Raw genomic sequence first — 16691 nt, 5'->3', positions numbered from 1 at the left:
CTACGGAGACTGCAACGCCTGGAGCCCAGGTTTTTACTAAGATTTGCGAGTACACATGCTCCGAATTATGTCACCTAACTTTTATTACTAATCGATTCAAGTTATTAAAGGCAATTATTTCTGAGCCGTTATCATTTTCGTTTGCCGGTGGACCATGGCGAAAAGTTAACCACTAAGCCAGAGCCAAAGCTGCGCTGCCTATGGAGACTGCAACGCCTGGTGTCGAGGTTTTTGTTGCTAAGATTTGCGAGCGCGCATGTTAAAAACCACGCTATATAAATCGTATCGCTAATCGATTCCGACGGAATTTTGAATATTTCCAGACAACCATGGCTCGACGATGTTAATACGCATGCTGACCACTCGATCCACAAACACAATTTTCACCCTCAAATTTAGATGAAACACATCGATCTACAATCTACCTTCGCGATGCCCTCGACGTCTGTGGAACACAGATAAAACATTATCAAAAACCTTCTGAATTCTATCGGTTTAGAAAGAGCCTACTAAGCCATTGAAAATTAAGGACACCGGTGATTTATTCCATACGGTCACTAAACGCCTGATTTCCGCAGTTCATTGACGTTAACACGCGCTCGGGTGGGGGAGTCAAACTGATTCCCCCCCGAAGGTTTTTCCAGAATGGGTTCCGAACGGCGCGGCGCAGCCGCTCCATGTTTTTATAGCTGTAAACAATTGAATAGCAGATCGTTTGGCATCAAACATTTAGATGAACCTTGTAAGGTCGCTAACCTATGGCAAGTCAAAGTCAGGCCATGGTTTCAGCAAAGTCATCTTCTAGGGAATCGCTCAATCTGATGCAGCAATGGAGTGTTAGACAAAGCCATATATCTCTGAGATGCTTTCTTAGGCAATACAAATATTTCATGAGCAAATAGCGTTGACCTAAGGTCAGGTATAAAGGTCAGACCAAGGTCAAAACCAACCTGTTTTATTACTCTAAGGCTTACCGTATGAAATAGTTTCTTGATCTCATTTCGAATTTGTTGATAGCAGGACCCGCATTATACATCGTCCATGGGGTCAGAATAGGTCGTTGATCTAAAATGACCTAGGTCAACATTCTGTTTTTAGAAACATTCTGTCTAGCGTAATCTTTCTCGCTTATTCAAGTGCAAAACTCACAGCAATCTTGTATGATTTTGGTCACCGTGACCTTCAAAAGGACAAACAAGGCTACTGACCTTAACTAAACGTGTGAAATTTTGCTAAGAAATAATTATCTAGGTTCTGGGAGCACTTAAGAGAATTTGCCTGGAACTTGACTTTGTTTGACCTTATTTGACCTGAAAATCATGACATAGGAACCTCAAGCTTTGACCTAAGTGAGTTCACGTACAAGTCCAACACACCCTGTGGATTTGGTGTCTCTAGCTCTTTTAGCTCCCGAGATCTCAGGGGGTCAAGTTGATCCCCAACCCGAGCGAAGGGTATCTAGCCGACCACCCGGGCGCGTGATAAAAATGTGGACAGAATCGACTTCACAGTAGCTCCTGATTTCTGTTTTGGTTGCAACGTAAAAAAAACGATGAAACGGAGAAAACCGTATCCCTTGTTAACAAGTAAACTATACCTGGGGACATTTTTGTGGGGGGGGGGGGGGGTCACCATTTTGTCAACCCTGCGTTCCTCTAAGCAAGACTCTGGCTACCCCTTGCCTACACACAAAAGCAGATCAAGTTATCTACGTTGAATGACGGGCAATTAAATGTCCGTTGGGCCAATTCGTACCTAAAGTAGGCAGCTTACTGGCGGCATTTTCTGGTGTAGTGTGATGCAAGGGAGGATAACTCGGAAAAAAGGTACTTTTGCAGGTGTCCGACGCATGTTTTACATCCCATTTAGTAGCAATGCTGACCCAGAAATGTGCAACAAAGCAGCCATACCATCAGTTCACGGTCAGTCATTCGGAGACAGCCCGGCCGGGACAGTGGCCACCGACGTCGGACGGAACAGGGCTCAGACAAGGAATATATGACAGAAGGGCCTTCATTCTGTGGCTTGGTTTTCAGAGAAGAATCTTCAGTGCGATGGCTTTTGTCACATGGTTTTTGGCAGTTTCAAACTTCCGAAATTGTTTCCGCCTAAAATGCCACGACAAGTCTCATTTCTTGAAATGCAGCCAGCGAAATGAAGGCGCATGCAAAATCTGTTGCACTGTGAGCTATTGATTCACTTTCAAGATTTTCACCAGCCTATGCTTACGCCATATTTTGGCATCTACCCTGTGGAGAAAGATGCCTCCTCAATGTCCCAAAATGCACACCCGCTCGTGAAATTTCGGCTCCCCAGGAAAGACAACGTTGAAATGGACGAATAACCTCGGGAAGCTGGATGGCCTTATTTCCCGAATGACATAGATGATTCACATAGGCAAGAGTGTGCACGATTGAGAAATAGCTCTAGATGCTTGCGTAAAATAGCAGTCATTACATTTAAATAAACAGCGATAACCACCACCTCTACCCTCCCCCCGCGGTCATCGGGTTTGTTTTCCAGAAAAAGTTCCTGATGTACGCCCTGAGCTCGCCCCCCCCCCACACACACTTTTTGAAACGTTCCTACGCCTATGCTCAGGGCCAGTAGCTCAGTGTGCCTCTTGGGCACAGGAGGCCGCTAGGTCCCAAAGGGCCCTTCTGGCCCCTATGCACAGACTATCAGAGCCAGAGATCGCATTAGCGGCTCCGGCCGCCGCGCAGCCCTAACGTGGCCTCATGGTCCACAGATGGCCTCTTGCATTGGTCGGGGGCTGGGCCCCAACGAGCCGTGCCCAGAATAATAGTGTCCTTGATAGTCAGCCCCGGTGGGCCCTCCAGGCCTCCCTGAACTTAAGGGCGGGAGGCTCGTGCACCCAGTACCCTCCCATCTGCCTGCGCCGCTGGTGCTTAAGTTGGTGCCATTTAACATCCCATGGTATGCAACACAGAGAAATTATGGAAAATGCATAATTGCCAAACGTTAATGGCCGTTCTTCCCCAAATACAAACTGCCAACCAGGAGCCAGGGCATCAGCAGTTCTTGCGCGCGCAGCAGATGAGAGGGGCGGCCTCCCTCCCGCTCCAACTTCGGACACGTTCAACATAAACTCTATGACAATGCATGGAAAGGAACGAAGCATAATTACGCCTGACCCTCCGGCCCTCCCCGCCCGCTCCACAAATTTACACCACTTTTGCTTCTTTCCGAGACAAATGTAGTTCTATACCTACAACACGCTGCATAATACAAAACAGCGTTCGCCACCATGAAATGATTGACGATTCTTAATGGCATTGCCTTGGATGTCTTCAATTACAAATAGAAGGTGAACCCATTATCCAGCTCCCAAACGTCCTTGCGTTTGCCTCAAGGCCATGTAATAGTTTGCCTTGGCGTCACCCCGTCGTCCATGGTAACCGATGGAATTGCCGGCAAGAACCACTTTAAAGTGCTGCAATCTCTCTTGGCGGTTCGTTAATTTGCTACTAGGCCCAGTATGAAAAAAGATGGGTCTTACAGCAAAACAAAGCGCTGAAGTTGAGAATTGCAGGCTTAAGGTGCATATAACAGCACAAAAAGTTTAGTTTCCATTGAAGGGAGTGTTTTAAAGGAACATGAAGTTGTACCTCTGAAGAACGCAGGGCGCAATATGTTGACGTCACGCCAATCGACCGAATCGTGCAAACACGTGTAGAGGGATGGGGTGACGACGGCGTGGCTTGCACGGTTACGATTGGGGCGCTGGTATGATTCGCATGTTTTTTGCATCATATTTGATATTGTTGCATCACATATCGTTCACAGAAAATTACATATTCCTCAGGCTCCAATGAAAATTTGTGCTGTGTACATATTCTGTATATTGTCAACTCGCAGAAAGAACTTCTGCTAGCCTGTTTAGTGTTAAGAGCAAGTTGGATTCAGTTCCAGTAGAAAAACATTAAAATGCAAAGGTTCCAGGCTGCTCTTCTCCGGGTTGACCACCCATTTGTCTTTTTCTCTATGGAGCTCTTACAATCATTGGAGGTGTTTGTGCTGTTTGTCATGCTTGTCCAATGTGGCCTTTGCAGAAGCGAAGTTGTGCATATGTGCACTGGTTCTTGATGTTACTCTCCCTTTCAGTGATCTTCATCTGCTGGTCAGAGGCTTCAGAGATTGCAGTGGTGTAATAAAGCATGGCTGTCCAATATAACATCCCATGGCACATGCTAAAGGGGCTTGACCCTGGCAACTCAGAAATATGCACTTTGAAAGGTTCTGTCACTACAGGATTGGAACCGAGTGCTAGGGATGAAATTGCAGCCAAGCTAAAGAGTGTTGCATTTTGTGCTCGTGGCAGAGTCTTCTTTGATGTCAAGAAGGACCAACTATCAGCGGTAAGGCACATGGAACCAAATTCTTATGTGAGACTACCTGTATTCCTTAATCATAGTATTGCACCATCTGTAAAGCATATGCCACATTTATGGTGAATTCTTCCTCCCTGCTCCCTTTTGTGACACTTTGTAATGGTCTAGCATTGAGCCCTCCTAAAAACTGCATAATGCCAAGCCATACCTCACCTTCCTCCAGCACACAATGGTTTCCAGGGACAGCAGAAATAGGTGGAAACTGCAGCAAGTGTGCACCAATATGGTTTTTGACACTTAGCATTATGGCAAGCATTGCATGGAGTGAATCAATCTTAGACAGCACCTTTCTTTGCCCTTCTGACAAAACCAACATTGGTGTTTTTTACTTGCTGCAGGGAACTGCAAGTTAAAGATCAGACATGTTTTGAACTTAAGTATACATCTTTCCCATTTTTGTAATTATCAGCCTTCCCTTAGCATGGCAGTGACACATGCATACAAAGTGTGCTTCTTGTGAAGCAGCTGCAGGTGATAAGAAAACTATGATTTCTAGGCATCCTCCTTATCAGTGATGAAGATTTGGCAAGCTGCTGTGAAATGGCTTGGGTCAGTTTTCAAATATTACACACCAAAGCCAGGATGCACTGATACAGACTATTAACATGTGCTGGTGGTGCATTGTCAGCATTTGTTTTTATTCATTCTTTTAATTTCTGCTGTTACTGGCATCCAAAATTGTCACATAGCACTTGCTGAAAGCCCTCCCATGATGTTTTGTCACAAGCATGCTGACTCAGCTTCCCTTCTTTTGTATCATGATTCTGGTACCACCCATATGTTCTTATGTGTCTCACTTTCTGACTTAGAGAGCAGCAGTCATTGATGTGTTTGGTCTTGTTTTTCACCATTCACAGAGGTACTGCCACTCAGGTTGTCTCCAGAGATAGCAATATCAATATCAATCAATCAAGTCTATCAATAGGATTGCTTTATGAATGCAGTTATTTGCAAGTAGTCCATATGTTGCTGTCATTTAGCAGTGGCACATGCCTATTAGCTACTTAACGCTCATTTCAGGCATTAAAGCTGAGATCTTTGGACCACATCAATGTTCTGGTTGCTGTTCAACCACAGTTTGGATTCACCAAGAATAAGGTAAGAACATGTAATGGAAGGTGATCTAAATAAGGTTATTTCATATCACCATCGTCATCGCCATTTTTCCGCCCACAGCTGTCATCTTTGCTTTTAACCCACTTGGCCCATATTGACAAATATGCCTACCTAATGCCTCTGAAGTCTGGTGGCACTTGGTGTGATCATTCTTGCCACCCCTAACATAATAAGTGGTGCTTTTCTAAAAGGTCTGTTTGCTTATTTTTCATATTGATGTTTAACGCAGTGCAGGCACTACACTGATCACTGGAAGCTCGTGTTTCACGTGATGTTGAGAAAAATGTTATTATTATGAACTGGATTTGCTCAGTCTGGTCGAATAGCGGCCGTAACATACCAGCTCCGCGTGGCCGCAGCGAGCCTGCCGGCGGAGGCCGCTCAGGCGCGGGCAGCCTCTGAGTGTATTGGTCTGGCCACCTCCCTGCAGGTGGTCTGCCTGAAGAAGCTGCGCCTGCTGCCGCGCACGCTCGACTGGACCAAGGCGCTGACGGTGTGGCAGAGCTGCGGTGGATTCGCCGGCGACCCGTTCACGCGGCGGCCTGACCAGCAGCTGGAGGTGATCGAGCTGGCGGCCGAGCCGGCCAGCGCCGCCGGTGACGGCCGCGCCTCCGCCCGCGACCTGCTCGACGGCATGCGCGCGCCCGTCGTCGCCACCAAGGTGACGGAGGGCGGGGAGGCGGTGGAAGGCGACCCGGGGCGTGGGGCCGCCGGAGGAGACGCGGCGATGGAACCGGAGTCAAAGCACGCAGAGGTGGAGGGAGGTGGCAGTGCAGGGGCGGCGGGCGGAGAGATAGTGGAGGTAGCTGTTGAGGCCAATGAAGCCGCGTCCAGTGACGCTGGCGCCGCGGCGGCGGAAGCTGTGGAGGGCGCCACTGAAGCGCCGGAGATGGAGCCCGCGGGCAAGGGCGACGCGGTCAGAGAAACGGCCTCAGACGCTGCTGAGAAGCCTGCCTCCGTCGAGGCGCAAGGCGTGGCTGAGGAGAAGATACAGAGGACGGTGCCGGGCGAAGCACAGAACATGCAAGAAGCGGTGCAGCATGTGACGCCCGACAAGACTCTGGACCCGCCCGCCGAGAGTACCGAAGACCCGGCCACCAACCCCGTCCCCGACGCTACGCCTGACGCGGCGCCTGCCACCGCTCCTGGCTCAGCTCAGGAGCCGTCAGTGTCGGCGGCCGGGGCCGCCCAGGAGCCTGCGGCAGAGCAAGCGACCGGCGCCGTCACCGTGCCCGCCTTCCGTGCCACCTGCTTCCGAGCTGGCGGCGGGAAGCAGGGACACGCCTTCTCCTCCAACGAGGGCGCCGAGAACTTCGGCGGCGCCGTCCAGGACCTGTTCGGCTGGAAGGTCAGCATGAAGGGCTACGACTTGGAGGTTGTCCTGGACGTGGAGTTTGGTGAGTTCAATTGGCATTTTCAGCTGTAGGGAATTGTGCGAGGCCCGCGTGTGATGAGATATGCTGGCACGTTAGTCGTGTTTGTGATATCCGGAGGGCTTAGGGTAAGCCGTGTCGGAAGTTAAACAGGTTTCTGTGGAATCATGTTTTAGCCGCGCATGCACGATGCGTTTTGTGATTGGTTTCACATACGTCGGCTGACGTACACATTTGCTGGCCGCATGTGACCAGGTGTTTTTGCGTATGTTTTTCTTCATCGGTTTGTACTTTTCCCTTTTCAAATTGGTTTGATGTGCTACCCACACACTCTGCATTATGGTCAGGGAACCATCGAGCTTCAGCGAAGCTCCCTTGTCTAGTTTTCAGCCCCGTCTGTATCGTAGCCTGCGAGGTCTCGGATTGTAGGTCACAGTTGTGGTGACATCGCACCACGGGTTCTGGACGGAAGCATCCCTTGCCGGCTGCCTGCTCTCCCTCTACGGTAACAGCCAGCTGGATCGTCGGTGCGCGCAGGGGCGCATCGCCAGCTCTACTTGACCGTATGACCTCGGCTGACCTCAGCGCGTGACCGGGCGTCCCTCCCTTCGGCAGACATGGTGAGTGTGGGCGTGTCGCTGACACCGCGCGCCCTCTTCTACCGCAACCTGGTGAAGCTGGGACCCACCTCGCTCCGCTCCACCGTCTGCTTCAACCTGCTGATGATCGCCAAGCCACAGCCGTACGAGGTGGTGGTGGACCCACTCTGCGGCGGAGGCTCCATCTCACTGGAGGTCAGTCGCTGCGGCCGAGCGCCGGGGCGCCGGAACTGTTCTGCAGGCCTGTGCGAAGGGGTGTGGGAAGGACTGCCGGTGTGTGTTTCGCATTCGTTGTTTTTTCTTCTGGCTGGCTGTGGTGAAATGCCGTTTGCAAGGTAACAGGTGCGACGCCATTTAGGTGGCGTGCTCGCGAGCCGCGGGAATTCTTCGCGGTTTTCAAACAGGGTTAGCGGTGTCACTTTGTTCGTCTAAGCTATCGATGCTGTTGGTGTGTGAGGTTGCCAGCAATACGAACTACGTGACAGGCGGTATGTGGGGCTCAAACCCATCGCTTCTCCGCACATTTTGTGATGCGACGTCCTTGAGCATCTCTCGCGGGGTGAAGGTTGGCTTTAGTTGTGGGTACTATCGGAGGCTATCGACGTTTAAGACATGCTTTTTGTTTTGCGTTGAACTGCCTGCGTAGCGTAAAACGGGACACGGCTTTGCTGTGTCTAGTCCGAATGAAACACCCACTATTGCACGTCATGCTTGCGAATAAAGCTCCCACATTGAAATCGTAACCTGAAAAAGCTGTATGATCATTTGCAGTCGATGACCCTAAAATAACCGCTCAGAAGCAGCCGTCGCGTTCCTTGAATTGACATACAGTCCGTGGAGTTATCTGTGCGCCATGTTGGGTGACCCGGTCACTCAGCGGCCTGACCGGGCGTCGCCAGGGCGCCCAGGCTTTCCCGGGCACGTTCCACATCTGCGGCGACAATTACCCGGACGCGGCCGGACGGGCGGCGCTGAACCGCGAGTTCAGCAGCCGCCAGTGCAGCGACTCGGCCCAGCTGCCGATCGACATTTTCACCTGGGACTGCACCCGGCTGCCGCTGCGCAACGCCTGCGCTGACGTCATCGTCTCGGACATGGTCAGTGGGGTTATGGGCGGCTACTGCGTGCCGCTGAGCTGGCCGGCGCCGGGCACAGCTGACGGACTCAGCTGGCGTGTTCTTCTGACTGAATGCCAACTGCTGGCGCAGTGGGAATCTAGTTGTAGCTTCGGGAATCTAGTTGTAGCGGAGCGTTCGATATGTTACGCAGCGTCTATGGAGCGTCAGGAAGATCACCATAACGCCGGTGACGCCGGTGTAGTCCACCGGTCAGTTTGGACGGGCCATGGAACGTTTCCTGGTTTTTTGGTGGGCTGTGCCCTGCTGTAGGGTTTGAAATAGTCATCTGGTCTTGGTAGATCACGCTCCAGTATTGTGTTAGAGGCGGAGCGGTGTGAACTGTGTGGAGGAGATAGTATTCAGAGACATATTTGCGGGTTATGTCTGATGTTTGAAGATCTTCGAAGGCTGTTGATGTTGGATAGCACGGCAGCGCCGCGTGCCATTAATGACGTGATGAATACCGCCAGCCGTTTGGGAAACGGATGGGTTCGAAGTACGACAACCGGACGCTGTACCCCAACTGTATGGAGGAGATGGCGCGCATCTGCGTGCCGCGCTACGGCCGGGCCGTGCTGCTGACGCAGGACAAGAACACCATGCAGAAGGTGCACCACATTTTTGGCTGCGGCGGTTGACGTCATTGTAATCGACGTAGCGATGAGTGGCCTACAAATATTGAAGTTCGAACGGCTGAGTTCGTGGCGCGCACTGACGTCATATTTAACAGAGTGCCCATTGTTGCGTTCAAAAATATATTGGCCGTAACCCGACGTAATTGTGCGAACATTCAACATCACTCGGCTCAATTCGCTGTTCCTGTGAACGTTTCCGTTGCTTTTGTTTGCCCTCGACTCTGTACGTCCCACGCGCTTGCCACGTGTCGTTAGTTTCATACGAAGCTTGTTAGGTGCCGCATTCATTGTGCACTCGGAACCCAGGGCTGCGAACTGAAGGTTGGTGTAGCCGGACATGACCCTGCTCCGTCCGGCAGACGCTGTACCACCAGCGCATCAAGCAGTTGTGGCGATGCCGAGCCTCGCCGTACGTCAACATCGGCGGCCTGGCCGGCTACGCCTACCTCCTGCAGCGCACAGACTACGTGCGTCGCCCGCCGCCGACCCGGGGGCCGTGGAGGGCGCCCGGGCCGGGCGGGCCCGGCGCCGCGGCCCGGCCGCCAGCGGGCGCCGACGAGACGGTGGCGGCTCTGGCGCGCCCCGGCGCCGAGGCCGAAGACGGGGCTGCAGCTTCAGGCGCTGCGGCTGGAGAGGCGGGGTCGGCCGACACCGCGGTCAAAGTCGTGGCAGCGGACTGACGGCGACAAAGTCGCAGTTCTCGTCCGAAGCAGGTCCTGACGTCACGGACTCGGCCGGAGCGGCCTCTGACGTCCCGGTGTTGGGCGGGGCGGCCCACGACTCCGTGAGCCCGGTGCCCGCCGCCGCCACTGACTCTCCTGACGCCGCCCCAGTGTCTGCTACAGGCCGCGGGCCCGGAGGCGTCCGGCCGGGAGTAGGGCCAGCCGCGCAGACTGGCTGGACCGGGTTAGCAGGGATCTGACCAAGCTGAGCCACCGCGGTGGTGGTGCGCATGATTGGTGTCGTGGGTTCGTTCGCCTATTGTGATAGCCGAGAGCTGCTTTTTGTATCGTTTTCAGTCAAGCTTGTTCTGTTCTGTTCTGTAGGGGTTCCAGTGGTGTGTTTGGTGGTTCGCTGCGTTGTTTGTACCTACTGTCCGCGAAGTCGTAAAACTGGAACATTTTATTCAAATTCGAACAATGATTAACTTTACGATACACCGATCTCCAAGAACACCATAAAGCGTTTGATGCGGATATAGTCCTTCCGTTAGCTGTTTAGACGTATCTACATATACAATGAAAACACGGTCAGACGATAATTATCACAAGAAACGTCGAACAGACACAAAGAGGTGCAATTTAGCTTGAGCTCCGGCAATATCGCAGAGAAATACAAAACATACCACTGTAACGCCCGCTCCAGCGTAATAAAGGCCTTTGTACAGACCTACGTTTCACTTCGTCGGCGCTGAAAGGCGAGCGACGCCGCCTAAAGAGAAGCGCCTTCTCTGCCGCGGCTAACCGGTGCGCTCCAGCGTCGCGGCCGCGAGATGGCCGCGTTTTCCGCGCCACGTGGCGTCGGCAGCAGGCGCGTCTGCCCGGCCCGGTGCCGGTGGTCGACGCGCAGCCGTCCGCCGCCCCCGCCACGAGCGCAGTGACTAGAGCGAGCACGAACGGCGGTCAAGTACAAAAGTAACGCGCTAGTTAGTCGATTACGCGGTCGGGGCGCGCCGGCCGGAACACGCTACACGAACTGCTCCTGCCTCTCGGAGGCACCCGCGTCGTCCGAATGAGATGCTTCCACGCACGCGGGCCGCCGCTCGCCGGCACTGTCCGGGTGCGCGGTCGGCGGCTGCGGCTCGGCGTCCGGCCGCGCCGCTCCGGACGGGACCGAAGTCGCGCCGGGGGCGTCCGTCTCCCGCGGCGCAGGCACTGTCTGAGCCGGCGGCGCCGCGGATGCGCCCAGCGGGTCCGGCACCGGCGCCGCCCGCTGCCCAGCGTCCTGCACCGCCGCCTGCGCGGACTGCGGCGCCGCGCCCGACGGTGGCACCGCCTGCCGGTCCATCGGTGGCGTCATCTGCGGATCCGACGGCGGCGCAGCCTGCCGCGAGGCCTGGTCGCCGGAGCCGGCGGGGGTCTGGCTGGCTGTACGGCTGGGGCGAACCCCGCAGCTGGGATGCTTCACGCGCGCACTTACGCCCGCGAGGTAGGGAGACACGTACTCGCCTGAAATACGGCACACCGTCAGGAACCGGCGGGTTAACCGACGGTTGATACCGCAGACACCGCGACATGGTGACCACCAGGTCCTCCAGCTGGCCGGCAGGTGCCGTATCGTGGTGCAATGTCATGCTCAGATACACTTCTCACCCGCCGACGGCCACACAGTACGTGAGTTAGTGCTGCACTGCCCCGGCGTACCGTCGTTGATGTCAGCCTCCGCTGTCGGTCCTCCCGTCCTCCGGCCTCCCCCGACCGCCGCCGTCGTTCCATGCCACCTCCAGCTGGGCCCGGTTAGTCGCTGCCACCGCCGCCGTGCCGCGCGTGCAGTTAGTGCCTGCCGCCACCTCGCATGCGTGCCGCTGCGCCGCCGGTGCGTCGCCGGCGCGCCGCTAGCGGTGCAGCCATTGTCACCTACCGGCCAGTTTGGGCGCGGGCGCGGCCGGCGCGGCCGGCTCGTCGGGCGGCGCGTCCAGACTGCTGACGCGCTCGGTGCGCACCAGCTCGCCCGAGCTGCGGCCCCAGCAGCCGGTGCGGCCGCGGCCGGCTCGGCTCGCGCTCCGGCAGCGACTGGGCCGACGGCGGCGGCCGGCGCCGCGCCGACGCCGCCGGTGCCGCGGCGCCCGACTCGCCGCCCATGTACACGCCGCCGTCCACCGGCGACAGGGAGCCGGCGCTGTTGTCCGAGATGGACTTGCGCAGCTTGGGGTGTGCCGAGCCCATGTCTGGTGGTGCCAGCAGGCTCGGCGAGCTCTGGCTCTGGAACTGCAGCGGGGGACGGTCAGCACAGTGCCCGCGCATGACCTTGCCGACCAGGGCGAAGTGTGGACGATACCAAGAACGTTAAGCAGTATTTGCTACTTTGATCGAATGATCGATTGATTTGATCCCACCACGATCTCAGCACACGCCGAGAATTGAAACGCATTTCAGGAGACGTTCCGTTTTTGACACTAAGTAGCAAGGTCGATGATTTAACGACAGGCAATGCTCAGTTCTGGCATTAGTCTTGCGGTGTTCACTCCATAACAGAAAGTTTGTTCGTAGCACATGAGCATCGTTGGTTTGTTGGGATAACCGCTCTCACGAAGACTTATTTTGTGAAATGTTCTGAGACGTTCAAATTTCCCCGTAAATAATAAAAAGCGTTGATGCAACCTAATATATCTTCCTCAAGTCACTTCACACACTTCATTCTCCCCACAACCCCGCTGTGTTTGACATCTATGTGCGTACCGACTCGAGGCCGATGTAGCTCTTGAGGCAGACCTTGACGATGGGCGGCTTCTCGTCGGCGGTGCCGGCCGCCTCGAGCTCGTCGCTCTCCTGCGAGGTGAGCCGCCCGTCGGCAGCGCTCTTCTCGATGCTGGACGACACGGACGACACGCTGGCGCACTCGAGGCCCATGTAGTCGCGCAGCGAGCCTCGGTAGATGAGGCTGCGCGGCCTGCCGCCGCCGCTGCCGCCGCCGCCCGCCGGCCCCGACGGCAGGCTCACCGTTCGGGCTCGTCTCTCCCGCTGCCTGAGCCAGTAGCTCTTCTGTAACACCGCGGGAATGGCGGCGATGACAATGATGCACGGCTCAGGAGTGCAGCTGTATCCCGGCCTGTTGCAATGTAGGCTGTATGACAGCGCAGGCGTAGCGCCGGACAGACAAGCACAATTTCCGTAGCTTATCTGCGGCGGCACTATGCACTGTGTCAGGAGCACAGCGGAGGAGCATGCAATGATCGGATGAAAATTCAGGGGGCTTGAACATAGTAAAACTCAAGGGGAGCGGAAAGCCGCATCATTTTGGTCTTAGGCTCGTGGTGGAAGGTCTACCGACTGTTTACTAAGTGATCGGTTTTCGCTCAGGGTCCAACCGACGCTGCCGAGAGGGGGGGGGGGGGGGGGGAGTTCTGATATCAGCAGGCGTTAACCAGCGTCCCTGACGGCAATACTCACTAAACAACGAAATGCGTGACCAAAAAATTAGCGAGTTAAAGCAGCCCGATACCTGAAAAGTCCAACCTTAATTCGGCGGCATCTGAAACACCGCAGGATCGCAGCTGGAGCTGTTGTGTCGGCGGTAGTGCCGCAGCATAATATGATGCTTCGCCTATTGCTAAATAGCATAGACTTTCTCCCACACAGAAGACCAGCCCTTGACAACCAGCACAGCCTCAGCATAGCAGCATTTGCAGCAGCATTTGCCAGTCTTAGCACAGCATGGCATAGTTGTGGTGGTGACCCCATAGTGGTCTATTTCAACACGGTCCTGAGGTCACTGGTCCCTCCGGGCTTACGCCACACTTCGTGGTCGGGCAACGGCTTTGACCTTTTGACGCCAGTTCCTTGTGTGCTGTATGCAGGCCTCACCTCAGAGCATCAACACTCGGAGGCGTCCCCCAACACTGACCTCCGAGTACTACCGCATTACTGACAGGTGAACGGAACGCCACAGCGGGGAGCGTGGTGACCTTAGCCGTGACCTTCAGCACGGTGCCGGCGGCGGGTACCGCCGCCGGGCCGCGCGACCAAACATCGCCCAGTGTCTCCAGACAATCCGGCGGCCCGACGGCGTCGTGATTCGGTTTAGAGCAGGCCCAGTCTCCGGATTACGAACGCCCCTGGGGCGCCAGCAGACCGTCACGCTCGTGCAGTCACGGCCGGCAGGCTCCAGCGGCGGCGAGCGCCGGGCACGTGCTGGCGCTCATGTCACCGACGGCGCTGCTGACTCACTGAACGAAATCGCCACCGGTGGTGATCACATGACCGATGAGTCGACAGACCTGCTGGCCGACAACCGCCAACAGCCGCCAAACATGACATTAGCAGTGTAGCTCAGCCCCGGCCGCGCTGGTACCTTGGCGATATTCTCTGAAGGGCGGAACATCGGTGCGGTGAGGAATCTACGCCAGCCCGCGCCTAGATACACGGGAGGAGGGCCGCTGATGGGAGGACTGCGTGATCCGCCTACAAGCATCTCAACGACGCCTGGTAAAAACGCGGCCCGTGCCTCCATAGGCGCTCCGCTCGCCTCTTTCCGACCCAACCACCCAGCCCGCCTCCAGGAACAGCCATGCGGCTGGGCGGGGGAGAGCTCACCTGGCAGAGGAGGCGCCTCCTCGCGGCTTGCGCCGGTCCTGGAGGGGCTGGTCGAGCGGCGTGTCGATGTGCGGTACTGGTGGCGGAAAGTCGGCCCGTCACCAGCTCCACCGGCCGAAGATGTCGTGCACGTGGCTCACCAGCAGCTCAATCACGCGCGTCTGGTGCACCTGTAGCCAGCACCACGCGCGTCGCAACAGTGCGCCGACAGTGCTGGGAGAATTTCCCCGGCGGTGTCGCCTGAATTATCAGCGACAGCGTACCCACATCGCCATCATTAGCGGCACCAACGTTCAACGGTGCTGTGCCATTAGCAGCAGCATATTTCATCCAGTTTAGGTTTAGGGCTATAAGCATGACGGCAGCAGCTCCATGGAGTCATCACTAACGAAGTCATAAATCATAAAGCGTTATTGGCAGCATAGAAGCGTGGGGCATCAATAATACGACAGCGGCGCGTTAGCAGCGCCCAGGTGCGGCGGACTATGTGGCCCAACCAAGGGCAGATGAGAAAACTGCTTCCCTGTTTCTGAAAACTGAAAGCTGTTTCCCCTTCAGGCGCTTGAGGGGTTTCCATTTCAAGGTAGGAAGGGTCTGAAAACCGGTTGATGGTAGCTTAAGTGAGATGGGAAAGCAAATGAGTAAACGCGAATAACCTCGTGAGTTTTCCGAATTTCGGAACAATGGAGTTCGAATTTGTTGCTCCATTTTTTTTTTTAGCTGAGCACCAATTGAGCTGAGCGTCACCGACTCGTGTTCACCAGCCAGCTGAGCGCCACTGACCGTGTCCACCAGCGAGCTGAGCGAGGCGCTGCCCTCGGACGTGCGTAGCAGGGTCGGGCCGAACACGATGCCCAGGTTGGAGGGCGGCATGTTGTTGTGCGCCGCGCCCCGGCTGACCCGGTGCAGGTGGTGCATGAGAAAGGCCAGCGTCACGAAGTGCGGCCGCGGCAGGCGCTTCGACAGCGCCTGCAACTGACGGATCGCCGTCGCCAGGTCCACCTCGTTGGAGGGGTGCTCCTTGGCGATCCTGCCGGCACGGGACGCACCGTCAGCCGCCGCTCGACGCGGCCCAGGCAGGGGCTGAAACATGTATCCGTGTCGGGGGAGGGGGCTCCCACGTATATATATATATATATATATATATATATATATATATATATATATGCATACAAATATACTGTCTGCGAGAACGTCAGCCAAACCCGTTGCACAGTCCGGACACTGCTCCCTCACAACTAACAAAGGCTACCAGTATATATACCTTATACATATATATATATATATATATATAATATATATATATATATATATATATATGTGTGTGTGTGTGTGTGTGTGTGTGTGTGTGTGTGTGTGTGTGTGTGTGTGTCATATGGCTCAAATAACAAGGCAACGAGCCAGAACTGAATCGGATCTTTGATTTTGCAAGCCATGTGAGTCATGAGCCAAATGATTCCACGCAAGCGATGCGTATGAACTGATCTGAAGCAAAAAATTGGAACGGCTATGAGTTATGAGCTGAAACGGACCTCATTTGTGAACCGGTCCTGAGCAGGCTCAACTTTTTTTAAGTCGAACACAAGTCTGATCCTTATACATTCATTGTTTCAATAGGGAAATGCTCACCGACGATAATCGTTTTGAGGAGTCGCAGCATCTTCAGCGCGCTAGTTTTAACCAATTCTGATCAAACCGCAATGCATTGATGCGTCTAGTTAACAACACTAGCGACATGCCCCACCTCTAAACGGCGGCTACTGGCGTAGTACCTCCACCATCCCCTTTAACAACGGCCCCAGTCCCACCGAACCCCCTTTAACAACGGCCCCAGTCCCACTGAACCCCCTTAACAACGGTCCCAGTCCCACTGAACTCGGACCAGCTTGGCTTTTGAGAGGCTGCCAAGTGGTCGAAGCCCCCTCCCCGTCTCTGAGTGGCCTGGAGTCCATTAGTGGACGTTGCTCGCGCGGCCGCCAGCGGCAGCCACCGGCAGCCGTCGTCGGCCAGCCAGGAAACGGGCGTCCCCGGGGGCTCCATTGTCACGAGGCGCCCCCCAGACGACTTCCGTGATGTTGGCAATCCGGCCGACCCTGATTGGACGCCGACTGCCAGAAGCTGAATATACATATATTAATTTTTAAAGCTTGCAAGCGTAGTTAACACCGCTGGTGAATATACCAAAT

At 54.9% G+C, this 16691-nt stretch overlaps 1 protein-coding gene and 1 long non-coding RNA gene across 2 annotated transcripts; one reads left to right on the top strand and one right to left on the bottom strand.

Annotated features, from left to right (window-relative positions):
• The first annotated feature begins 4130 nt into the window (after nt 1–4130).
• LOC119107475 (uncharacterized) lies at nt 4131–9933 on the top strand. Its single transcript, XM_037230920.1, has 7 exons — nt 4131–4379; nt 5433–5510; nt 5959–6925; nt 7517–7695; nt 8400–8597; nt 9089–9226; nt 9613–9933. The coding sequence occupies exons 1-7, from the start codon at nt 4179–4181 to the stop codon at nt 9931–9933; spliced, it is 2082 nt and encodes a 693-aa protein (XP_037086815.1). The 5' UTR covers nt 4131–4178.
• A 427-nt stretch (nt 9934–10360) lies between these two features.
• Nucleotides 10361–11749, bottom strand: LOC119107789 (uncharacterized). Its single transcript, XR_005095270.1, has 2 exons — nt 11617–11749; nt 10361–11421 (listed from the first exon to the last, which is right to left on the bottom strand). It is a non-coding gene; the product is annotated as an uncharacterized LOC119107789 (long non-coding RNA).
• Nucleotides 11750–16691: the final 4942 nt, after the last annotated feature.

Source organism: Pollicipes pollicipes, unplaced genomic scaffold, assembly GCF_011947565.3.
Source record: "Pollicipes pollicipes isolate AB1234 unplaced genomic scaffold, Ppol_2.1 Scaffold_6686;HRSCAF=7923_pilon_pilon_pilon, whole genome shotgun sequence".
NCBI lineage: Eukaryota > Metazoa > Arthropoda > Thecostraca > Pollicipedomorpha > Pollicipedidae > Pollicipes > Pollicipes pollicipes.
The sequence above is the reverse complement of the archived record's forward strand: the minus strand, read 5'-3'. Positions and strand labels throughout refer to the sequence as shown.

Bases quoted from the DNA above. Each gene is read 5' to 3' on its own strand.
- LOC119107475 (XM_037230920.1), top strand. From the start codon at position 4,179: ATGGCTGTCCAATATAACATCCCATGGCACATGCTAAAGGGGCTTGAC. The intron at 6,926-7,516 runs GTGAGTTCAATT...TCCCTTCGGCAG, and splicing joins TGTCCTGGACGTGGAGTTTG to ACATGGTGAGTGTGGGCGTG. The intron at 9,227-9,612 runs GTGCACCACATT...TCCGTCCGGCAG, and splicing joins ACAAGAACACCATGCAGAAG to ACGCTGTACCACCAGCGCAT.